Source organism: Pelodiscus sinensis, chromosome 3 (assembly GCF_052426305.1).
Source record: "Pelodiscus sinensis isolate ZL-2025 chromosome 3, ASM5242630v1, whole genome shotgun sequence".
NCBI classification, from domain to species: Eukaryota; Metazoa; Chordata; order Testudines; family Trionychidae; genus Pelodiscus; species Pelodiscus sinensis.
The window spans coordinates 119,668,334-119,693,654 of NC_143054.1; the positions used below are offsets into that span (position 1 = coordinate 119,668,334).

The 25,321-nt window shown below is 46.3% G+C and overlaps 1 protein-coding gene across 8 annotated transcripts in view; it reads right to left on the bottom strand.

Moving 5' to 3' along the window:
- C3H6orf118 (chromosome 3 C6orf118 homolog) overlaps positions 1 to 23,478 on the bottom strand; it is a 66,407-nt gene extending 42,929 nt beyond the window's left edge. For 4 of the 8 annotated variants that reach the window (XR_012902759.2, XM_089777324.1, XM_075924610.2 and 1 more), the window contains exons 1-4: positions 22,845 to 22,984; positions 18,142 to 18,856; positions 12,236 to 12,358; positions 1,752 to 1,811 (exon numbers count right to left, since the gene is read on the bottom strand). Coding sequence is in view for 7 of the 8 variants with exons in the window: in XM_089777324.1 (XP_089633450.1) it covers positions 1,752 to 1,811; positions 12,236 to 12,358; positions 18,142 to 18,843 (885 nt within the window). In the remaining variant the exon portion in view is untranslated. The other 4 variants (XM_075924604.2, XM_075924605.2, XM_089777323.1 and 1 more) reach the window with 4 other exon arrangements.
- Positions 23,479 to 25,321: the final 1,843 nt, after the last annotated feature.

The window sequence follows — 25,321 nt, forward strand, 5'->3', positions numbered from 1 at the left end:
TTCCCAGTGTAGATTGACAGATCATACCCTAGCTTTCCTTGAACTAGAGTGCCAAAAATAGCAGCATGGCCACAACGATACATGTGGCAGTTTGGGTTAGCCCCCAGAGAACCAGATTACCTGACTACCTGCGGCTGTACTCAGGCAGCAAGGTGACGCTGTCACCACAGCCACACAACTATTTTTAATGTGCTAGAACGTGTCTGTCTACCCACACTGGGAAGCATGCTCATGACTACTGTGTATTCATACCCTCAGAGAGCCAATTTCTGCTCCCTGATTCAAAGCCACATAGTCCTGACCCAAAGAACTTCATGCTGGTGGAGAATCAGCTGAATCATGGCAACTTCTCTCACTGTCCTGCCTGCGCTCCACCCCACAACATCCCGTGATATGCTTTCTACTTCCCTTTCATGCTGAGGTGAATGGAGAGCAAGCAACAGATGTAGGAGGTGTGGAAAGCTAACTTTACTGGCTTCATTCCAATGGTGAGTTCACCTTTTAAGGGAACAATATACCACAAAGTTGTCTTAGAATGAAGATTCTGGCTTGAAATGTTTACACAGTTCTGTGTAAATTTCAGTACAAATACCAAAGTTTAAATTCAGATTTTGTGTTCCCACAAAACCATGGTGCAGAATATTTTTCTAGGGCACCCTCCCTACTACCTGAGCTTTTAAACTTTGGAGGTTAGCCCTTATTCAGAATGTTTTCTTTGCCAATTGTGAGGGTGTTTTTTCTGTGATGCATATATATGTCCACTAGGAATTGAAGTGAAATCACTAGCTCATTCAACAAAGACCAACAAAACAGATGTCAGTTGTAGTGACTGAAAGTCACTACCAATCTGGGTTTGCTTCAAGCCAGTGACTTAAAGATAAACGACACTGAATTTAAAATATGACTCCCTTGAGCACTCACAGTCTACTCAAATTCTTCCTCCTGACCACAAAAAAAACTGGAACATATCTTAATACAGAATGAACAGTGTGAAGATGTATTCATCAATGAAGCCAAAGTCCCCAACAATGTATATTGCATAGCTGAAGTTCATGGTTGGGTGAACTGCTTCAACACATTCAATTCATGCTGTTCCTGCCAACTCTGTTCTAATGTCCTGAAATCTGCTGCCTGTTTAGCCATTTGCTGTTGGTGTTCCCACAGAAGTCCTCGTGAACAGTGAAATAAAAGGCAGACTCTGGACCTTTTATCAAAGGTAAGTGCACATCCACTTTTAGTGGTCCCAAATATGCTTAAATCACAGGACTAAATAATCAAGGGCTGTTCAATTTCACATAACTGGTGTGTCTGGGTGCACACCTGTCTGTCTAGGGAGGCATGCATCTGAAGGAAACTTTAAACCAGGGGTGGGGAACCTTTTGTGGGTTGGGGGCTGCTGACCCACAAAAAAAAAAAATCAGTCAGGCACTAAACACAAATGAGAAGCAAAAAAAACCAACAACAACAAAAAAAACCCAACCCCAACCCCTCACTGATGTGCCTCCTCCCCCAACTGAGAAGGAGAAAGACACTACCTCCACATTCACTTCACACACCAGAGCCTAGGGAGGCTAGTAGATTTTGTGTCTTCCTGCCCCAGGCAGAAACGCACCTGGCTCCTGAGCCTTAGGTTCCCCACCCCTGCTTTAAACTCATGCATGTGGCTCCTCCCACTGTTTTCTAAGCTTTGAATGCAAGTAACATTGATCTTATGAACTCATTCTGCTCTGCCACTAGAAAATTACTATTACCTTGTATTGTGTTGTAGGCAGAGAATCCAGAAGTATCACCATGTAGAGCTCATATTCATTCTAAACAAAGAGGAACAGGGAACATTACAGAATAATTATCAACTGTGTTCAGATATTATAGAGGTGGGATTCACTTCCACACCAGCAACCACATATAGTATGTGCTCACAAGAGCCTTTTCTGGTAGAGCTAGGAATGAGTTTAGTCTTAATCTCACTAAAATAATTTGAAGGAGTTGGATCATGTCATTTGCTCATAAATATACCAATTCCTAGTGCATTCTTTCTACCACCACCCCCAGTTTCTTTTAATGTACACTGCTTTGTTCTCCAACCCTCTTCTAACCAGCCACTATTTCTCTTCTTGCTGCCATTAATCCTGGGTAGTACTCTATGTCCTACCCTTTGCCATTACCAACTACTGGAAGGCATTGGGGTGTGTTCACTTTCTTAACAAAATGTGAAATGTTGCCATTTCTCTCCCTCTCAAATATCAAACAGTATGTCAACCTGGTATTGTCGAATATCAATGGCATAACTCATCTGTGTACAGGACCTGAAAGACTGAAAGTGAGTCATCACAGAGTATTTAGGTTCTGTTTCTTATTAGAGTCACTATCACAGGAGTACAGCTTGAAGGACAAAGAGATGTGATGTCCAGAGAGTTTTGAATGTTATCCTTTGACATGACGGCACTTCAAAACTAGAGGCAGGTGGGATACCAAACACTGAATAATGTAACTATTTGGTAATAATCAGCATTTTTCATATGTAGATCTCTAAGAACTTTAAATGGGAAAGTATTATCCTCCCCATTTAACAGAGAGGGATATGAAGGCACAATAAGTTTAAGTCCTGATTTTTCTAGAAAACTGAGGCCAGATTTTCAAGACAGCAATACACTGACATCATTTTTGTGAAAATCTGGCTTTTATTTATGTGATTAAATGGGAGCTGAATATTTCTGAAACTCTGACATCAGCTGGTAGGACTGATTACTTGAAAATCTGAAAAAATAGAGTACCAGCCCAAGGACACACAGTAAGTCAGTGGTAGGCCAGTAATAAGACCCAAGCCTCCAAACTCTGAGACCTCTTGCTTATTCACTACATCCCTACAGGCGAGTCTTATCAAATATAGCATGTATGTAGCCCATGGTAATTAGCTCCCTACAATTTGTTGTACAGTACAGCAAAAAGGAGAATTGTGGCTAAGTAGCATTGTTACATCATTCTTAATTAAACAGCACACAATTGCAATGGGAACATTAGACAGGCTTGTAATCTGACCAGTAGGGGAAGCAGAGGAGTTAAAAAAATAATCCCTAAAACACATTCTCTCTCTCTCTCTCTCTCATCCTTTTCTCCCAAAATGTTTGCAGCCCTAATTAGAATTAAATAGAAAGTGAGACTCCCAGTATCACTGACAGACTTCTCTGCTGCAGCTCATAGTAAAGAACGGAACTGTCAGACACATCGATAAACATAATTTGTTGGGGGGAAAAGTCAACATGGCTTCGTAAAGGGAAATCATGCCTTACTAATCTGCTAGAGTTCTTTGAGGGGCTCATCATGTATGTGGACAATGGGGATCCAGTGGATATAGTGTACTTAGAATCCAGAAAGCCTTTGACAAGGTCATTCACCAAAGGCTTTTAAGTAAAGTAAGTTGTCATGGGATAAGAGGGAAGGTCCTTTCATTGACAGATAACTGGTTAAATGACAGGAAACAAAGAGTAGGAATAAATGGTAAGTTTTCAGAATGAAAAGAGGTAACTAGTGGTATCCTCCAAGGGTCTGTACTGGGACCAATCCTATTCAACATATTTATGAATGATCGAGAGAAAGGGGTAACCAGTGAAATGGCAAAAATTGCAAATGACACTAAACTGCTCAAGACAGTTTAGAACAAAGCAGACTGTGAAGAGCTTCAAAAGCATCTCACAAAACTAGGTGACTAGGCAACAAAATGGCAAATGAAATTTAATGCTGATAAATGTAAAGTAATGCACATCAGAAAAAATAATGCCAACTATAGATACAAATAGATGGGGACTAATTTACCGATAACCACTCAAGCGAGATCTTGGAGTCATTGTGGATAGTTCTCTGAAAACATCCACTCAATGTGCAGCAGCAGTAAAAAAAGCAAACAGAATGTTAGGATAGAGAATAAGACATTCTTATTGCCTCTATATAAAGCCATGGTACACCCATATCTTGAATACTGTGTACAGATGTGGTCACTTCATTAATAAAAGATATATTAGCATTATAAAAGATTTGGAAAAGGGAAACAAAAATGATTAGGGATTTGAAATGGGTCCCATATAAAGAGAAATTAAAAAGCCTGGGACTTTTCAATTTAGAAAAGAGGAGACTAAAGGGGAATATGATAGAGGTCTATAAAATCATGAAAGGTATGGAGAAAATGAATAAGGAAAAGTTATTTACTTTTTCCCATAACATAACAGCTGGGGTTCACCAAATGAAATTAAATATGTAGCAGGTTTAAAACAAACAAAAGGAAGTTTTTCTTCACACAGCACACGATCAACCTGTGGAACTCCTTGCCAGAGGATGTTGTGAAGATTAGGACTTTACCAGGGTTCAAAAAAGAACTAGATAAATTAATGGAGGATAAGTCCATCAATGGCAATGAGCCAGGATGGGTAGGAATGGTGTCCCTAGCCTCTGTTTGTCAGAGGTTGGAAATAGGTGACGGGGTGGGATCATTTGATGATTCCCTCTTCTGTTCACTCCCTCTGGGGCATCTGGCATTGGTCACTGTTGGACGACATGATACTGGGCTAGATGGACTGTTGGTCTGACCCAGTATGGCTATTCTTATGTTCATGTAAAAAAGCAAGGGCATTTAGAAACCAGAGAACAGCAGCCTAAATAAAGATGAAAAGCAAGTACTGTAAATACAGAGTATGTGGGAATAATACAGTCACAGTTAAAGACCCCTTATGAAACTTAGGATTTAGTATATTTTAATGGCATGGACTTCATACTTATTAAGGGTGAAGATTTTGCCAAATTACGTTAAGAGAACTACAGTAGACTTCCGATAATCCGGCACCTTTTGGACCTAGGTGGTGACGGATTATCGATTTGCCAGAGAATCAGGAAGTCCGGTACAGCTGCACAGCTTAACAGCTGGCCAGGACACAATCTCCCTCCCTCTCCCCTCCCCTTTCCTCTTCCCGTCTCTCTCCTTCGTGCTGTAACCTGATCCTTCTCCCCCTCCCCTCCCGTTTCCCCTTCGCTGAAGCAAAACGCTCTTCTCCATATTGTAACACGATCCCCCTCCCCACCTCCCCCAACCTTATGCTCTGTCTGGTTACAGCCATCACCTGTGCTGAGCTGCAGGCTTTTTAATCAGCTGGTCAGGAGCGCTTGGTATTTTGATGCTGGAGCATTGGGAGTGCCGAACAGTTGGATGCCGGACTATCAGAGTTTTACTGTAGTAAATTGCTGTAAGCCTTCAAGTCTAACCTTTGATTTATGTATTTCAAAGTTGCAGTTTAAAAATAAGGGATAAAACCAAACTGAATTTAAGGTTTGAGTCTTCAAGGTGACTATAGATAATTTAATTTAGTGGAGGACTGTGAATGGCAAATTAAGTGCTTAAAATTAAAAACTTTATTTAATATAAAATAGTTAAGCAAATAGGCATTACAAATATAACCATATGCTGCAGTTATACTTGCATTTTAAGGTGAAATGAGGCATTTAAAGATGATTAGTTTCTAACTGAAGAAAATGGGGTATAGTCCTTTTCCAAATTGTTCCTTGATGGTAGATAGGCATCTCTAAGCTAAAATTAGTAGGCTACCCTTTCTATAATCAACTATAACACCCCTTAAATTAAAATTGCATTAACCTTTTACCATATCTCTATTTCTGTTTCCATCATTAAACATGTTTTTACTTTTTCATTGACTATCTAATATTAAATATAATCTTCAGAGGGGTAGCCGAGTTAGTCTGTAACAGGAAAAACTTAAAAAAACAACAAATACAGGCAGTCCCCGGGTTACGTACAAGATAGGGACTGTAGGTTTGTTCTTAAGTTGAATTTGTATGTAAGTCGGAACTGGCGTCCAGATTCAGCCGCTGCTGAAACTGACCAGTGGCTGACTACAGGGAGCCCGAGGCAGAGTTGCTCTGCCCCGGCTTCCTGGAATCAGCCGCTGATCAGTTTCAACAGCGGCTGACTTGGGGACACCTGGGGTAGAGCAGCTGGGGCGCTGCCGGGTAGGTCCCCGCAGAGCCGCACCTCAGTGCTGCGGGGACCAACCCGGCAGCACTCCAGCTGCTCTACCTCAGGTGTCCCCAAGTCAGCCGCTGCTGAAACTGATCAGCGGCTGATTCCAGGAAGCCGGGGCAGAGCAACTCTGCTTCGGGCTCCCTGTAGTCAGCCGCTGGTCAGTTTCAGCAGCGGCTGACTTGGGGATGCCTGGGGCAGAGCAGCTGGGGTGCTGCCGGGTTGGTCCAGTAGCGACGAGGAGCGGCGCTGCGGGACCAACCCGGCAGCGCCCCAGCTGCTCTACCCCAGGCGTCGTCGGTGAGAAAAGCCTGGTCTGCTGGGGGGGAGGTGCACTAGCTGCGCCGCCCGCCCCAGCAGACCAGGGAGACGCGGGTGGCGGGACCGCCGAGACATGCCGCGGTCCCACCCGCATCCTCCGCGGCTTTGCTCCGAGTCTCCCTGGTCTTCGGGAGGGGGGGGGGCGCCACGGCGCGTCTGGGCTGTCCCGCTGCCCGCGTGCTCCGTGGCTTTGTTCCACGTCTCCCTGGTCTGCTGGGAGGGGCTCCAGCAGACCAGGGAGATGCGGAGCAGCTTTTCTCGCTCCGGAGGACGCGGGCGGCGGGACCGCGGTGCATCTAGGCGTCCCGCCGCTCCCGTCCTCTGGGGCGAGAAAAGCCCCGTTCGTAACTGCGGATCCGATGTAAGTCGGATACGCATAACTCGGGGACTGACTGTAGTCTAGTAGCACTGAATTAAGATGCTACTAGGCTATTTGTTGTTTTTTTAAGTTTTTCCTATTAAACATAATTTTAATTAACATTTGTGTAAATACCTTACCACTAACTATTAATATAGACAGCAATTTTCAAAAAATTAACACATTATTTAGAATGTGTAAAAAAACAGTAAAGAGCAAAATATGTTTCCAGTGACCACACTGCAACTTAAGTGGGGGATAGGATGACCATTTTGGCTGGGACTGTCCCTTTTGTAAACTTTGTCCCATCTGTTCTGATACTTTTGGCAAAAGTAGACGTTTGTCCCATTTGCTTTTGTTGACTTGACCAGTTGGCAAGAACAAATGTGACAAATGCCCACTTTTGTCAAAAAAAGCAGGATGTGTAGGAATGTTCAGGGGGAGGGTGGAGCAATACTAGAGCTCACCAGGGACATGAAAGGGTGAGGTGAGTGACTTGGGTCATCCTGGCGCAGTGGGGGAAGGGGAATTATGGCTCAAGCTAGCCCCACACCATGTTCCACTCTTCCTTTGAGAAATATGGTCACCCTAGCGAGCGGGGTGAGGAGGAAGAGAACAGCACTTTAGAGAGGGAGTGCAAAAGTGAGAGGGAGTGCAAAAGCTGCTGAAAAAGTGGGCCTGCATCAGCATAATGATGCTGAGACTCATCCTCTGGGACCAGACGGGCTGGGGAGTTGAAAAAGGCAAGCCTGGCTGCAGAAGCCCTTTTTCACTGTAGCAGAAAGAGCAGCAGCAGGCAGAGAGGACCGCAGCATACAAGTTGGCACAGTGCCATGTGTACACAGAATGATGAGAGCAGGGAAATCTCTCCGGGTATGTCTACACTACAAAGTTAATTCGAACTAACATCCGTTAGTTCGAATTAACTTTGATAGGCGCTACAGTAGCGCTCTGCTAGTTCGAACTTAATTCGAACTAGCGGAGCGCTTAGGTCGAACTTGGTAAACCTCCTTCTACGAGGACTAAGCCTAGTTCAAACTTACTAGTTCGAATTAAGGGGTGTGTAGCCCCTTAATTCGAACTAGTGGGAGGCTAGCCCTTCCCAGCTTTCCCTGGTGGACACTCTGGCCAACACCAGGGAAACTCGTCTGCCCCCCTCCCGGCCCCGGACCCCTTAAAGGGACACGGGCTGGCTACGGTGCCCGTGCCAGGTGCAAGCCTGCCAGCACCCAGCCAGCAGACCCTGCACCTGGCACGGCTCAAGCTAGCCACCCAATGCCCCCCAGCCCTTCCCCTCTTCCCGGGACCAGGCTGGCGGCTCCTGGGAGCTTGCCCGGGACCGCAAGAGGTGGGTACCCGCCTGTCCAGTGCAGACATCGTGGACCTTGTCCACGACCTCCGCACTAGGCACAGGAAAGCGGCCGTCTAGGGCAGGAGAGCTGCCAGCCTGGCCACCCAGGAGCAGGTTTGCATGAAAATCAAGGTGGTCCACTGAGACCCCCGACCCTGAGCTTAGAATGGCCGTCCTGGGTCAGACCAAAGGTCCATCTAGCCCAGTAGCCTGTCTGCCGACAGCGGCCAACACTAGGGACCCTGGAGGGGATGGACCAAAGACAGTGACCAAGCCATTTGTCTCGTGCCATCCATCTCCAGCCTTCCACAAACTTCGGGCAGGGACACCGCTCCTACCCCCTGGCTAATACCACTCCATGGACCCAACCTCCATGAATTGATCTCACTTCTCTTTAAACTCTGTTCTAGTTGTAGCCTTCACAGCCTCCTGCAGCAAGGAGTTCCACAGGTTGACTCTTTGCTTTGTGAAGAAGAACTTTCTTTTATTAGTTTGAAGCCTGCTACCCATTCATTTCATTTGGTGTCCTCTAGTCATTCTATTATGGGAACTAATGAAGAACTTTTCTGTATGCACCCTCTCCACCCCACTCGTGCTTTTATAGACCTCTATCATATCCCCCCTCCATCTCCTCTTTTCTAAGCTGAAAAGTCCCAGTCTCTTTAGCCTCTCTTCATATGGGACCTGCTCCAAACCCCTCATCATTGTAGTTGCCCTCCCCTTTCCCACCCTCTCTCTTCCCCTCTCCCACCCCCTTTTCCCAGTCTCCCCCAGTTTTGTTCAATAAAGAGAGATTCCATTTTTGAACACAATTGTCCTTTATTTTGTACTTCATGAAGGGGGGCTAGGGAGGGGAAAGTGGAAGGAGGTGAGGGAGGAATGGGGTACGAGCCCCCGATGGGGAGGACTGGGCTGGCTCTGCGGGCTTCTGGGGGTGGAACCTCTCCTGCAGCTTCCCAATTGCCCCCCCTCCCCAGATGGCAGCCTGCGGTAAGTGCAGCCGGTCTGATGGCCGAGTGCTGTGATGTACCCAGTGTGGGCACTCAGGGCACTCCAAGCAAGGACTGCTTTGCAAGCAGGGTACCCCTGAGAACTGTCTGTCCGGGGTGGGGGATGGGTCCCTTTAAGCACAGCCGTCGGCTAGCCTGAGACAGCAGCTCCACGCTCTAAGTCCTCATCTGATGCCCTGCCGGCACTGCTTCCGGCCATCCTTAACCCCGGTTCAGGGTCCACTCTGTGTGGACATGCTAGTTCGAATTAGCAAAACGCTAATTCGAACTAGTTTTTTAGTCTGGATCCATTAGTTCGAATTAACTAATTCGAACTACGTTAGTTCGAATTAGCACTGTAGTGTAGACATACCCTCCCTTTGAATAAGTTCCTAGAGCAGGAGTGGGCTAAAGGGCCTCCGCAGACCAGATCTGGCCCACCAAGCAGGTTGATCTGGCCCATGGAGACTCTGTCACTCCCCCGCCTCCAGGCCAATTAGGACCTAGGGCCGGGGGGAAGCACATAAAGTTTCATCCGCCCTGCCAGGAGCCACCACACACTCCCGGCAGGGCAGGAGGAGGTTTCGCACCTTTCCTTGCCCCCAGGTCCCGATTGGCCTGGGGGTGAGGGAGCACTGAAAGTCTCCTCCCACTGCCAGGGACACGGGTGCTTAGTGGGAAAGGAAAGTTTTTGAAGTGGCCCCTGGCAAAAAATTATTGCCCACCCCTGTCCTAGATGGAGAAACAGAGGCAGGAGAAAGAAACGAATTAGAGAGGAGAGGGAACATAGCCCCCCTTCTAAAAGCAACAGAGGTGTGGGATGAGGTTGAGGTGATTGGGTTTCAAGTTTTTCCTACTGTGGGAAGGGTGAGTGCAGGGGAGAATGTAGCTTCCCTTTTCCTGATGGGCTCAGCACCAGAACTGGGCCAGGGGGAGCAGTTTTAAATGCAGCACAGGGCAGATAAAGTGAGATTGCTGGGATCAATGGTAAGCCAGAGATAGGATCTTCCCAACAGGGGTGAGAGGCTGGTCCCAGGACAGGGGCCGGTTGAGCCCAGGGTTGTGTGTCTGACTACCAAAGATAGTGCCTGAAGCAGGGGTGCTGGCTGCATTTGTCCGTCAGCAGCAAACTGATGCAAATGGTCAGGGCAGTTGCTTCTGATCTTGGAAGCCCTGGAATGTTGTGCAAACTGGGTCACCCAGAACCAATACATATGATTCGCCTGATTGCTGGAGACAAGGGTGATGCTGATGGCAGGGGTTCCCCAACATCTTCTAATGCCCTCTTTTATATCAGCCAAAACATGTCTGTGCCCAAGACTGACAGGTGAATCCCATCTCCCTGAAATAGATGCTGAATTCATCAGTATTCTCATGGACATGGATGGAAAAGTGAGAGTGAAGGGGCTGGCAGAAAACCCTAAGCAGATATTAAATGATCATGGAGTTTCCTGCACTGTCCACTTTTATCTGCCAGTTAGACCAGACAGCTAATAAAGTTGCAGCTTGATTAAAACAATATCAAGTCTCTCACATCCTTTCAGTATAACTGGCCAGTATGACTTGGGGTTATACCCTTATTTCCAACTTGCATCTGAACTGTTTTATTTACTTTACTTTACTTATATTTTACCAAGCCTTGCTTGGCTTTTGTCAAGCCTATTTTTAAGAAGAAGGAGATTTTTGGGCCTATTTGCCTTTGAACATGAACATAAGCAAACATTATCTTTAAAGGCTACATAATCCCCCACATCCCATTGTGTGTATGTTCACGGCTGCTATGGTGCCATCCCATTATGGATCTATAGAAGACCCTCCCAATTAGCACATTGATACCTGGAAATGGTAGGGGTGTAGAGCAAGCTTTTATCACCTCAAATTGCTGGCAGGCTGTCATGATTATAAGGCTTAGCCAGCAGCCTGGAACTAAGGGGTTAACCTTACCTAAGTCCAGTAGATTCAGCCAATAGGAATGTAGGTAGGAATTTCAAACTAGGACAAAGGAATGTTTGGGTCTTCCCTCCCCTCTCTCTGGGAATTCCCTCCAGCTTCTGAGGGAGACAGACATATCTCTGTCTCCAAGAACCAATTCTTCACTTCTGTAAGTAGGGTAAAATTTAGATAAATCTGTTAGGTTTTATTGTTTTATGGTTTGGGTATGGGATCTGCTGTCTGTGCACTTTTAAAAAAATGTTTTGGCTTTCCTTTATAACCAAGTTCTAGGGCCATTATATAGTTTCTCCATGAGCAGGGCTCACCAAGCGGCGGCGAGCCCCGCTCGCCAGCCGCGCGGTTCTGCGCTCTGTGCATACGCAGTGGTTCTGTGCATGTGCAGATCGCTCTGCGCCAACTCTTCTGGGTTGTAATCTGCTTGCCACAGGCAAGTAGATTACATTATTTGTCGAGCCCTGTCCATGAGTATTACTTTGTTACTTTTTCATCTGGTCACTATCCTTGCAACAGGAATATTGTGGTGATAATAAAAGTTTTCTCTTTTATTTTTAGTAACCTGGTAGTGGTTAATGGTTGTGTCCTGGTTTGTACTTTAGGGGTGAGATTTCCCAAGTAGTCTCTCCCCTGATTTTCTTTATTCATATTTGGGTGGTGGCAATGGAGATTTTATTCCCAAAATCTAGGTTGTTAAGATTTTGGGGGGGGGGAGTTTTATACCAAAGCCTGGTAGATAAGGTTTTGGGGTACTTTTGCTGGTCCCCACTTCTGCATTTATTCTGCCAGAGTGGGGAAGGAGCCATGACACAGGCAGACAAACATTTTCTACAATTGCTCTCTCTCAGCACTTCAAATCTCTGGTCTTGTACGTTTAGCTAAAAAGAGCAGAGGAGCCATGGGAGAGCACAAATGAGAAAAGTATCATACAACCCCTGTGGGAGCACAGCAATTACATACAAGTTAGGAGATTCTCTGAGTACGTCAAGAGCACAGGAAGGATTAACAGGTGTGTCTGATTTTAATGTGCGGCCAAGAGGTCAGGGAGAAATAAAATGTAAGTATATACGTAACTTCATTTACTGAAGCAAGGAAGAGGTGGACATGCTGACTGCATAGAGCACTATTAGCTTATTCACATTTTGTGAATAGCCCCTAGGTGCATAGTAAGGTATACAAAGTAACATAAAACCACAGCTGAAGAACCTTTAGATCATGAAGTGCCAAGCCCAATTGGTGTCTCTTACCTTAACTTCCTTCAGAATATCACCAAATATCAAAGAGCTGTTGCAAATATCTTCAAACACATCCCCAAAGACCTGTAGCCGTTTGAAATGAGGGCGATTACAATCACAGATCTTCTGGAGCTCCTGCAATAAAAAAAAAATTCAGAATGAACAACCACATGCAGGTGTGTGTTGGATGCATTATCCCCACTTGACTCTAAGGGATACAGGTAACACAGCATAGGCTTGAGACTCAGGAATATGCTTTAAAGCAGAGGTTCTCAATAAAGATGTTAAGAGGCAGGTAATTGGCTAATCGTGCAGCTGATAGAATTTTTATCAACTGCACGATTAGCTAATAAAGGAAGGTGCTCAGTCCTGGCTTGTGCTAGGTTCAGAAGCTATCCCCACTGCAGCTCTGCAATTTAAATGTAGTAGGAGCTGGGCACGCAAGCAGCCCCAGACTGGGCCGCAACTGCAGGCAGAGGCTGCTTCACAACAGCCTCCCCTACCCCCATCTAGTAGAGGCAGCAGCCAGGGGGAAAGCAGGAGGGAAGGGACAGGTGGCACCATGGAGACAATGCTGGGAGGAACCAGCTCCTCCCCCTCTCCCCTGCCCCAAAACTGCCTCTGATATAGAGGCAGCAAGGGGCGAGGGAGCAGAAATGTGAATAGTCGACTCAACTACCCAATAAGTCTAGGCTTATCAGATATTTGACTACCCACTTACATCCCTAGTTCTCAAACAGCAGCCCTTCACCACTCTATGAATCTGTGGAGCCCTTCCTGATGCTGTATGGAATTAAATATTATGAGAACCAAGCAATGAAGTTAAAGGGTCAGGAGGAGATTACTCAAGGAAAGATCTTCTCTCATTCATAATATGGTTCATAGGATGAAAAATACAATGGAAAATCCTCCTCAGCAGTAAGAAAGGCTCTGATTGAAAATGAAAAACATGTGTTGCTTGTAATGACCAAGAGAAAGTAAAGAGAAGCCTAGTGAAGAGTATTATAGATTAGTATATGAGGCCTAAATATATGAAGTATAATTTTTAGATGTTTGAGGCCAATACCTCAGCTGTTATAAATGAGCATAACACTATAGGCTTCCATCCAGATGAGGGTCTTGCCTTTGGAGTCCATACTCTCAATCCTGTTATCATGGACACTGAGAAATATAAGGCAATCTTGGTTAAGTGCAGTGGGGCAGCTGGTGCTCACTGACCAAAAGGGGTTAAAGCAGGCTGGAGGGAGCCTGCACAGAGCCCCCAGCCAATCAGAGATAGTCTTATAAGGAGCCAATGAGAAGGCAGCTTGCTGGGACAGTCCTGGCTACAAGAGCTACACAGCAAAGTAGTGAGCAGTTGGGTCCTGACCAGCAAGTGGCCTTTATAGACCGTGGCTTGACATGGAGGAGACGAGCTAGACTGGGGCTGCTGCCTGAGGCTATCTGAGGTCTGTGCTTAAAGGGACCCCCCTTCCTTCCCCCCAAACAGCCAGTTCTCAGGTTTCCCTGCTTGCTTGTCTACCTCGATGAGGGACAGCAAAGCATTTTTTCTCTGTATGCTCTGATTGCCCTCACTTGGGACACCACAGCACTCTGCAACATGGAGCCAGAGCTGCCCCTGGGCACTCTGGTGCTTGTCTTGGACATGTTGCTGTGAGCCTGGCTGCACTTTCTGCAGGCTGCCATCCGGAAGGTCCATCAGGGGGGCTGTCAGTATCCAGGAGGCCTTGGGAGAGCTTCCACCCTGAGGAGCACTAAGAACCTCCCTAGTCTGCCCCACGGGGGGCTTGTGCCTCGTTCATCCCTCATGTCCTTCCAATTACCCCTCCCCAACTCCCCTTCCTGATGTCAAATAAAATACATGTATTTTCATGAACACAAACTCTCTTTATTTAACAAAACTGGGGGGCGGGGAATGAAACTCTGGTGAGACTGGGGAAAGGAGGCAGGAGAGGGGAGAAGAGAGGGTGGGAGAGGGGAGGAGGGAACTGGAAGGGGGAAGCAAGGGGAAGAAGGGGGAGGGGAAGCTCAGGGCTCAGGGTTGGGGGTCTCACCGGACCAACTTGATTGTCATGCAAACCTGCTCCTGGGTTCGCCTGTGGCCTTTGGTAGCCAGGCTGGCAGCTATCCTGCCATAGACGGCTGTGTTCCTCTGTCTAGTACGGAGATCATGGACGTTGGGGGCATCCCCTCCAAACCTGAATAAGGTCCATGATCTCCACTCTGGACCAGGAAGGCGCCTTACTTCTCTGGGTCCTGGTAGGCTCCTGGGAGCTGGTAGACTGCTCCTGAGGAGCAGTGGAGGGCTGGCTGCCAGTGACTTGCTGGCTCATGCTTTGGGGCCACTGGGTCAGGAGCAGTGACTGCTGGCTCTGGGCTTGCAGGCTTGGAGCTGGCACAGGCACTGTGGCCAGAGTCTACCCCTTTAAGGGCTCCGAGGAGTGGGGGAGGAAGAGAAGTGTTCTTGGTTAAGGCTGGAGCGGCCACCAGGGCACCCTGGGAAGGCTGGAGGCCCCCTATTTAAAAATAAGTGTCTACACAGCACTTATTTCGAAATAGCTATTTCGAATTTGGCATTATTCCTTGTAGAATGAGGTTTACCAAATTCAAAATAAGTGCTCCGCTATTTCGTATTTATTTCGAAATAGCAGTTTGGCTGTGTAGATGCTAGGAAAGTTATTTCGAAATAAGGGCTGTTATTGCGAAATAACTTTGCCATGTAGACATACCCTCAGTCTGTTCCTGGGAGGGCTCTTTTAGGTAGATGTTTACTCTTTTGCCTACTCTCCTCTTGTTCTCCCTGGTACCCTAGCTGGGATGCACCCTGGGACCAATTGGAGAAAGTTCCTCTAGGAAAATATATTGCTGGTAGAAGTAACCAACTTTTTAGCCCGTTCCCTCCAAATTAGGGATGTAAAAGAGTAGTCGATTAGTTGACTACCCAATAAGCCTAGGTTTATCAGGTAATTGAGTTGACTACTCACATTCCCTCCCCACTCTATATCAGAGGCAGCAAGGAGCAGGGGAAGCAGGAGCTGGGGGGGAAATGGCTTAAAAGCTGGTTTCCTCCCCAGCACAGTCTCTACAGTGAGCGGTAGGGGGGTGAGGGCAGCGAAGGTAAAGACACAACAGCGCTCTAGCTCTGCCTTTTAAATGTAGTTGTCACGAATCATGGGTAGTGTGAATGGTTAGTATGAGTGATTCAACAGTAAGTGAACTGAAGAGAGGCCATGCTGAGGTTCAGGCAAGAGAGCCCTGGAGGATTATGGACTTGTTTACAACTTTAAGAAAAAGGACTGTGTGAAATAAAAGAACTGTGTATGCATGCTGTGGCAGTATTTTCAGATAAGAAAAAGTAACAAGGGAAGAATCTAACCAAGCACAGACCATTGTTTCTCACTCGTGGTGAGACAAGCAACATTGGATGGTGCAAAAACTGGGTGTTTCTGGATCGGTCGGTCATGTACACAACCAGTAAGAAGAAGGAGGTGTCACTAACAGACATCACCCCACCTAGACTGTATGCAACCAGTGGATGGCATCCCACCGGACTGGCACCTGCCAAGGGGATATATACCACACCATTTTTCCCCACGAGTTGGAGTCCGTTGATTTGGCATATTGGGGTGACGTGCATGTTGGACCTCCGCCTCAACCAAATTAACCAACATTACCTGGGGTCTGACAAGCCCCAGAGGGTGGGTGAGAGAGAGAGAGAGAGAGAGAGAGAGAGAGAGAGAGAGAAAGTGTGTGTGTGAAATTGTATTAAGAATTAGGCTTCTAAATTGGGCTAAGAATTAGATTTAGATTGTTAAGTATTCCATTTAATTATTGCTGTTAATGCCTTTTTTTGCTTGTAATGCCTTTTAATGTCTTTCACTTTTGTTTTAATTGTTTAAGTACTAAATATACATATACATACAGTGCTTTTAAAGTTTGCTCCTGAATTGCTTGCAATAAACTTGTTAAAGGTACAGATTGTCTACTGTGGGTCTCTTGTTCTGTGAGCCAGTTATAATACACAGTCAGGAGCTCTGCTTGCATGGCTTAATCACCGGAGCAGCAGCAGCGCCCTCTTGTGACATAGTGATAGAAATGTAGCCGTGTTAGTCTGGGGTAGCTGAAGCAAAATACAGGACAATGTAGCACTTTAAAGACTAACAAGATGGTTTAGTAAGAGCAACACAGCTCTTATGACATTTAAAAGGCAACGGCACAACCTGGGACCCAGCAAGAGCCGGGATTAAAGCAGTCCCAGCTCGCACTGGATACCGAACCTACTCCTGCATGCATGCCCAGCTCCTGCTGCATTTAAACTGCAGAGCTGCAGTAGCCGCTTACCAACTAATTGTGCACTCAATACAAACTGTACTGAGTACATGATTAGTCATTTACTCGCTACTTAACATCCTTACTCCAAATGGCAGCTTGTATTCAGATGAGCTGAAAGTGGACAGCCTTCCTCAAGCATTCAGCCCCCTTATCAGAGCTATACACTTCGTCTTAGTGCAGCTGCTGCAGTATGTTGGTGGCATATAAGAAGGGGAGGCACTCCTTTCTGAGCTGTTCTTCCCCCATTTCATCGCCAACAGCCGGTTTGCCCAGTATTTGCATTGAGGTTGGCAGCTGCATCTTTCAAGCCTGGGTATCAGTCTCCCTTCTCTGGTGAACAGGCATCTTTCTCAGGGCCCTGCTAAGACTCAACTCTGTCTGCCAATATTGCTGATCACCTCTCTACTGCACTCTTACAAAATAGCTAGTATGTAAATTGGAGGACCCTTTTGCCTCTTGCACTGCCACAGGATAACATTTCTAAAATCTTTTAGGCTGCAGTCACAGATTTCTATTTCTGTCATCAGTACTCTTAGCTCTCTATCTCCCTGCCTACAGCATGATTCACAAGGCTACTGGGTACCATGATGACATAGGCAGACAACTGGCAGAGGACTAGTGGAAGCGAATGTATCAATGGTCAAGAACAAATAAGCTTCTAAGGTCCCCTGGCGATCAGTAGAGTCGTTCATCATCAAAGCAGCATCCTCCAATAAAGCCCTCTGAAACCTGGTGGGTTCCAAGAATACTCAGCAATTAGTGTTGGTGACTCAAATGCTGTAGTGCAAGCAGGGATTCTATGGTGCACCAGAGAAGCTTTGCTAGTAGCACCTTCATCCCATTCTGAGAATCACATCCAAGCAGCATCAAAGCCAGTTTCAGAGCAAGAAACCACTTGAACTCAAGGATGGAGCAAAAACCTTGGCTACATTGCCTCCCAGACTCTCTTGATTCAATCTGAACAGAATATACCACTGGAGTCATCCAGTATGCAAAGTCCAGTGCCTCATCCTAAATCAAATCATGTTTAATGATCACTGGTAGCCTGTATTCTTAAACTTATCAGGAACAGATAGCAATCAGATCAGCCAATATTCTGTGCTTCTGAGAGAGACCCAATGTTATGAATGGTCAGTGGGACTAATATTGACACACTGTCAACCTGTGCTATGACTCTCTCTTGACCTTGAACACTTTTGTTCACACAGCCACCCACCCTTGCACACCACAACATAGGCCAAGCGACTCAAGCTCTTACAAAAATGATTTTCTCAAATGCCCAGTCTGAAATACATTTCCCTGCTCACAGCAATATTAATCAGCTGTTTGGAGATCAACGTGAGACCCAGCAACAGCAGCTGGGTGTCCAAATGAGAACTTAACAAGTCTTTTCTATCTCTAATTCCTACTAAATGAAGGTCTTACTGTAACGCCTTCCTATGAGAGAGCCCCACTTGTAGCCAATGATGAGATTTATCATTTCTTACCCTGTCCAGTTTAGAAAGTTTGCAATATCTGGGGGTGAGGGAAGAGTTGGGAGGAAGATGTATTATTTCTGTAATCATTATTGACATGCTTTTTCTTACCTCAGCCAATTTCTTTTCATGCCGCTCTGATGCTTTGCTCCCAGTGACGTCATTCTCTAGCAGATCATGCTTGGCTATAAAATTCCTCTCAAAATGTAAAAACTTGTTTAACTGATCAGTTTTAGTCACTCCAGCTAAATATGAAGGCATAAATTGGTATTCATCCTTAGTAACTTCAGCAGCACAACGTCGGCTGTTTTTAACTGACTTGTACTTCAACACCTTCATCTGTGGCACATCTAACTCCTCTCTTTTAAGTGGCTTTTTGTGTCTTTCAGTCTCCTCTTCTATTTTATTTTTAAGTTCTTTCAACTGATTTTCTAAAGGAGTAGACGTGAGTGGGCCTTTCACTGGGAGAGGAACACTGGACGTAGGTGCCTGAGTATGTCTGAAGAAAGGAGAGGCCGTTCCGGCACGTACTGGAACCAGTGTGGAGGTGGGGGTGAAATCAGACGAAGTATTTCTCATCTTCTGAGCTGTCTCATTGCAAATATTTTGAGTTGGGAATTGCTTTCTTTCTGTTGTGAAATGGGTTAGTTCCTTGGCGCTGTCCCAGTATCCTAGCTTTATATTCTTTTGGGGCTTATAAAGCTTGTTATGGTTCAAATGTCCAGAGGTGTAAAGTTGAACATCAGTTCTGTGGGCATTTTCCAAGCCATCTAAAAGATGAGACAGGCTCCTCTCTTGCTTGCTTTCTTCCATGGTAAAGTGATGACTGTATCACAGAAAAACAAAGCTTTTTAAAAGTAGCATAGTTCTACTTGAGAAAAACATTGAACATATGCCTCACCCCTTTGAGTTTCATAACAGAATATTTTAAGTGAAATTCTCAGCCCCGTATAGACAAACCCATGAAGCATCAAACCCAAACAGCATTGGAAACAGTCATGTCAATTTCAATATGGCTTCCCTTCAATGTGCCCCATTCAGAACCTCAACCTTGAGTGGGGAGTAAGTGCAAATCCATTCACCATGCCTAGTAAATTGCTGATCTCACACCTACAATTATATCAATAGATGCCAGTTGTGATGAGAAATTTTGTAGGCACATAAAATAGGCTACCCGATATAGTCAATGAAGCCAGGATTTAAATATCCCGGCTTCATTAAAATAAAAATGGCCACCGCGCTGTGCCAGCTCAGCTGATCATTGGCACAGCACGCGAGTCAAGTCGCGGATCGGTCGACAAGGGAAGTCTTTGTCGACTGCTCCCTTATGCCTTGTGAAACGAGGTTTACAGGAGCGGTCGACAAAGGCTTCCCTTGTAGAGCAATCCACGTCTTGACTCGCATGCTGTGCCAATGGTCAGCTGAGCTGGCACAGCGCGGTGGCCATTTTTATTTTAATGAAGCCGGGGATATTTAAATCCCGATTTCATTGACTATGTCGGGTAGCCTATTTTACATGTCTCTGTTGGCAGAGGCATGTAATCTAGACATACCCTGGGTGCGTCTAGACTGGCAAGATTTTGCACAAAAGCGGACACTTTTGCGCAAAAACTTGCCAGCTGTCTACACTGGCTGCTTGAATTTGCGCAAGAGCACTGACTTTGTAATGTACAAAATCAGTGCTTCTTGCGCAAATACTTTCACGGTCCCACTCGGGAAAAAGCCCTCTTGCGCAAGAATACTCAAGTGATCACTCCTGTTACCCATTCTCAGCCTCTGACAAACAGAGGCTAGGGACACCATTTCTACCCATCATGGCTAATAAATGTATGGATGATAGGTCCATCAATGCTTATCTAGTTCTATTTTTTAAGTCTTTCTTGAATGCTCTTATGAGATTATGATTTTGTTGTAAAAGCATGTGTGAGAGAAAAGCTCATGCTAAGGATGTTAACTAGCAGTTAATTGATTAGTCCATAGGAACTTTCACATTCCTCCTTTGAAATATGCACCGGGGTGCCAGTTTTGAAATACACAAGAGTCTCCAGCACTGACCCCGGGCTCCATGCTGCGCTGCTGCTTTGAAATGCCACACCCCAGGCTCCACACGTGCAACGCCGCACAGCTGAGCCCGAACTCAGCTGTGCGGCACTGCCGCTTTCAAATACCCACTCTTTCCCCACCTCCCCTTACTGCCTCTATCTTATAGTGGACTAGTCTTTAACATCCCTAGCGCATACTGAGAGGTTTAGGGAAGGGGAAAGGCTATAACAATTGGAAACAAAGGGGTTAATGGAGTTATACATCTTCAATTAAATTCCATCTTGTGTTATTAGGTAAAGAAAACAAAGCCCCTTTGTAGAAGATGCTTTTATTTTCTCTCATAGTACAATAGAGTGACCAGTAGGATGTGTGCATGTAGAGAGGCAAAAAGGGTCTGGTAGTGTCTGGCCATTACAGTGAGGTACGCAGTCAGGGGAAGGCCTGAGGACAGCTCTGCCCTCAATAGAGGGTATAGAGCTGGGCTGAGATTAAAGCATGCTTACAACTTGTCTTTTTTGTACCCTGTGGGGCAGAATCATGGCAGCCCACAGCTCTCTGGCAGCTGTGGAGACTGAATTAACCCTAGACTCGTCTCCTGCAGATTGGATTTGAGGTGCAATAGAAGGGCAGTGTGTGGAAGTGTTCATTACTCTGCTGCCGGTATTGCACTTGTTCCATGGATTTTTTTAAAAAGGGGCTTCAGTTTTTCAAGATCAGTAAATTCACACAGTTAAAACCAGAAGAGACGTACTGGCCTCTTTAACCAATCCAGCAACTTGATTAAGTTAACACCAGGTTTTCTATTAAATATAGCAATTAAATCCACTTGTTAGACCAGACTCTAAGGAAAATAAAAACGTTTAGAAGCCTAAGCAGAAGAAAACATATGCTTTCATATTGATTCTTCAAAGTACATTGTATGCACTCCTAGATTTCTTCTACAGTCTTTCTAAACTTATGTATTTAGAGTATTATAGACTCAAAGGGTTACATTCAATCATGAAATAAGTTAGATTTCCTTACACTTAACAGGGCACCCACTGAGCTACTTACACCCACTCTCCTGGTGTCTAGTCTATATTATTGTAACTTGCACATCAAAGAGCTGAAAATTGGAAATTAGCTTCCCCCTTACTTTAGTTTACATCTTTTGCATCTCATTACAGGCTCCATGGTATACATATTACATCAATTTATAATCCTTTACATATTACAATGTGTATACATATTGACGGAACCTAAACTAGAGGGGGGGGATCTAATTTACATAACCAATCTGAATTTGGCCCATTCCCTTATCATACCAGGAGACGAGTTTTAGATTCTAATCTGATTTTAGATTCTAAATGCTCTGAAGCAGGAACTATGTTTTTGAATATGCTTGTATAAAACTTAGCACAAAGGGATATAGATTGGGGTCTCTGAGTACTGATATAGGAAATTACACACAACAAACTATGTTAAAAATGATTAAGGCTGCAAATTCAAGCACACAAAAGTTAAGAAATGCCAGAATGTCAGAAAGCCTGCACCAACTTAATTTGCTCCGCCCTTGTGAGTCCAGCTTGTACACTGAATGAGGCAGGGGCCCAACAAGAAAATGTAATGAAGCATTAAAAGTGAGTGGCAGCATAGTTCATCTTCCTTGACCATCCCTACCTGGGAATTGATGGCACTCTTGCCTCAGATGGTGCCCCAGAGGATATAGTCTGCTAAGACCTTCTGCTGAGTAGGCAGATTTATAGGGGAGCCTGGACTGATTCTTTTTCTTGCCTATCCAGAAGCAGGAACTATGTATTTGCCAGGAGATGTAAGGAAAAAAAAAGGACTGTCCAGGTAGTCCAGCCTGGCTCTCTCCTTTTCCCTACCCCAGTGCTACTACTAACAGCTCCTAGGTATTCCCAGTGCAGCAGAGACTGTTGCTATGGGAGCAACAAGGCATCAGAATGTTTAGCCTGTACTCTTTGGAGTGGGACCTGCTCAAAGTACATCAACAAATGGTGCATGTGCATCAGCAGAGTACTGAAGGACAAGTAGCCCACAGCAGGCTTGTTAGTGCAGGGCAGATTCACAGCCCCTTGTGCCAGGAATTATTTGTGCCCGTAGACAAGCCCTTAGCTAACTCTCACTACCAGTAGTGAGCAACCTTCAGCCCATCAGGGATCTGTTTGTGGCCCACGAGGCATTGTGTTTACTGTGTATCTGCACAGGGGTGTTGTTTTTCCCTACTGGCAGTGCTATAGTGACATGCACTTAACGCAAGGGGAGTACTGACCGCACATAACACTGACGGGGAGGTCCCTGCGCTCCCTCTGCATTCAGAGCACCGCTATGATTCAATCCGCACATCCTGGACATTTGAGGTACTCAAGCGCAATCAGCAAAACTATTTGCGACAATCCTGTGGCCTCCTGAGGTGAAGGAGGCCACCCATGCAGCCCACTCACTAGCCTAGGCTGCCCGGGGCTGCGCTTCGCTGTCACCAGACACGGACAAGGCATTTTTGTAGGGGGCCAAACACACACTGGCGGCGCTAATGCTCCTGAGAGGAAAGGTCCCGAGGACCCCTATTATGGGAAGTCTTTGGAAACAATGGGGGGGGGGGGGGTACCCCGCCCTACAGTGAAACAGGCGCACACACGAGCGTGGCAATGCACGCGCGTGACACGACTCTCCAGCCCTGGCACACACCAGGGCACCGCGCAGCACTGCGGGACCGCTGCGCCCTGCAGCGCTGGGGGCTTCCCCGGCCCGCGCTTGGGAGCTGCTACCTCCGCGCCCTGCAGCGGCGCCTGCGCGTCCAGCTTGGTCCCGTTTCGGCCCGTGCGGACAGAGCGCGAGCGGCGCCTCTAGCGTTACTCCGCCGCCAGCTCAGCGGACCCGCGCTGGTTTCCCCTAGCGCGCGCGCCTCGAGTTTCACAAACGGTTCTTCCACCTCCCGCGCCACACACACCCCGCAGCAGCCGGGCCAGAATCGCTTACGTCAGGGCCGCGCAGTCCGCGCTCCCGCCCCGCCGGGTGCTCAACGTCACTGCGGCTCCGCGGCTACGACGCGGCTGTTACCGAGGAAACCAGCTAAACATTCTGCGTTCCACTGGCCCCGCCCCCGCTGCTGCTGGGAAGCCAGGCAGGCTGCTCCCAGGGGATCCTAGCCAGCCTGGGGGGCAGGGGTGGGCTAGGCTATAATTTTAGAGGGGGGGGGGGTATTTCACAATTTTTTTAAGTGGCTCTGCCAGCCTTGGAAGGAGCAGGACCTCAAACAGAAGGGGCGGGGCTCGGACGCACCAAAGCTCCCGCACCCCCAGACCCTGCCCCTAGACTCCTAGAGAGAACCACCAGCTGTTTTGAACAGCTGGCACTTCCCTCTAGGCCTGGGCCCCGGATGGCAGGAAACTTTGGGAGCTCCTCACCCCCAGGGCCTGATTGTCTCTCGCCCTCGCTCTGCAAGGCCCATGCAGCGCCTAAAGTAAACCACCAACTGTTCAAAACAGCACGTTCACACTAAGTGCAAAGTCCCTTTGTGGGAGGAGACTTCACTTCCTCCAACCCCCAGTATTGATTGGCCGGGGGTAGGGAGGGGTAGCGGTAGGGCAGCGTCAAGCCAGAGCAAATAACTTGGCAGCTGGATCCAGCCCACAGATGCTCTCTTGCCCATCCCTGCTGTGAAGTCAAACCAACCTGCTTCCTGGCTAGGGCTCCCTCATCACCAGCTGAGGACTGGTACTTTAACTCCCAAACTGAGTGTTTTGTTTTATGTACAGTGTAACACTCTCTGTACAGTAGGACATGCTCCCAGGATCCATTCTAAATCCCAAGGAGCTAAAGTTTGCCCTTTATTGTACACTGAATATACACTTCTCCTCCTGCAAAGGTGCCAGCCTATTTCTTGCTGCTGTCAGAGTTCAATATTTGCAAATAGATAATACCTCTGAAAGTAGTAAGGAGTCTGGTGGCACTTCAGAGATTAACAAATTTATTGCAACACAAGCTTTTGTGAGCTACAGCTCATTTTCTCACATGCTGAAGAGAAAAATCAGAAAAGGAACGGAAATTACCTATTGTAATGTGAGAATAGACGTATGGAGTGTCTTATTAAACCTTAAAAAAACCTTAAACTTCTTCGATGAAATGGCTTGTGCCCACAAAAGCTCATGCCACTATTTATATTTTTTGTTAGTCTGTAAGGTGCTACAAGATCACTCATTTTTTAAGTTATAGACTAACACAGCTACCCATCTGAGTCATTTAAACCTTATTTCAGCATGTTCAAATTTGCAGATGAATTTCACCTCAGCAGTCTGTTCTTGGCGGTTTGTTTTTTGTTTTTGCTTGAGAATGGCAACTTTCAAGTCAGAAACTGTGTGTCCAGCTAGGATAAAGTGCTCCCCCACTGGGTTTTGTATGTTTCTATTTTGAATGTCTGATTTGTGTCCCTTTATTCTTTTGTGTAGAGATAGTCTGGTTTGTCCAATGTGGATGGCAGAGGGGCACTGTTGGCACATGATGGCATACATTACATTAGTAGATGTGCACATGAATGGACCGTTGCTGGTATAGATGATGTGGTTAGACCCTGTGATGGTGGCAGGAGGGTAGATGTGTCCATAGAGTTGGCAACAGGGCTTGTTACAGGGCTAAATTCCTGGATTAGTGTTTCTGTTGTAGGGTGTGAAGTTGATGGAGAACTTTTTGTAAGCAAGGACTGGCTTGCCTCCCAAGGTCTGTGGGAGTGATCATCTATGATAGATTGTAGATCCCTGATGTGTAAAAGATGTTTTAGCCAGGAGCAATAGGTAGTTTTTTTGTTGCTTTCTTTGTTGGGCCTGTCCTGTAGTAGGTGACATGTGGGTATCCACCTGATGTTATTAATGTGTCTCTTCTCTTCTCTATCGGGGTGTTTTGTAGACAATGGATAGTGTGATATGTTCCAGATGTAAGCCAGATGCATATAAATAAGTATAGTAGTCAGTAAGTTTCCGGTACAGTGTGGTATTTTTATGTGACCATCACTTATTTGCACTGTAGTGTCCAGGAAGTGGATCTCCTGTGTGGACTGGTCTAGATAGCGTAGGCAGGGAATTGTTTGAGTCCTGGGGCCTCCTTCTCATGGGTCCAAATGGTGAGGTCATCAATATAGTGTAAGTAGAAGAGGGGCATTTGAGGACAGGAGCTGAGGAAGCATTTGTCATGGCTCCTTCCCCACTCTGGCACAATAAACGCAAAAGTGGGGGCCAGCAAAAGTACCCCA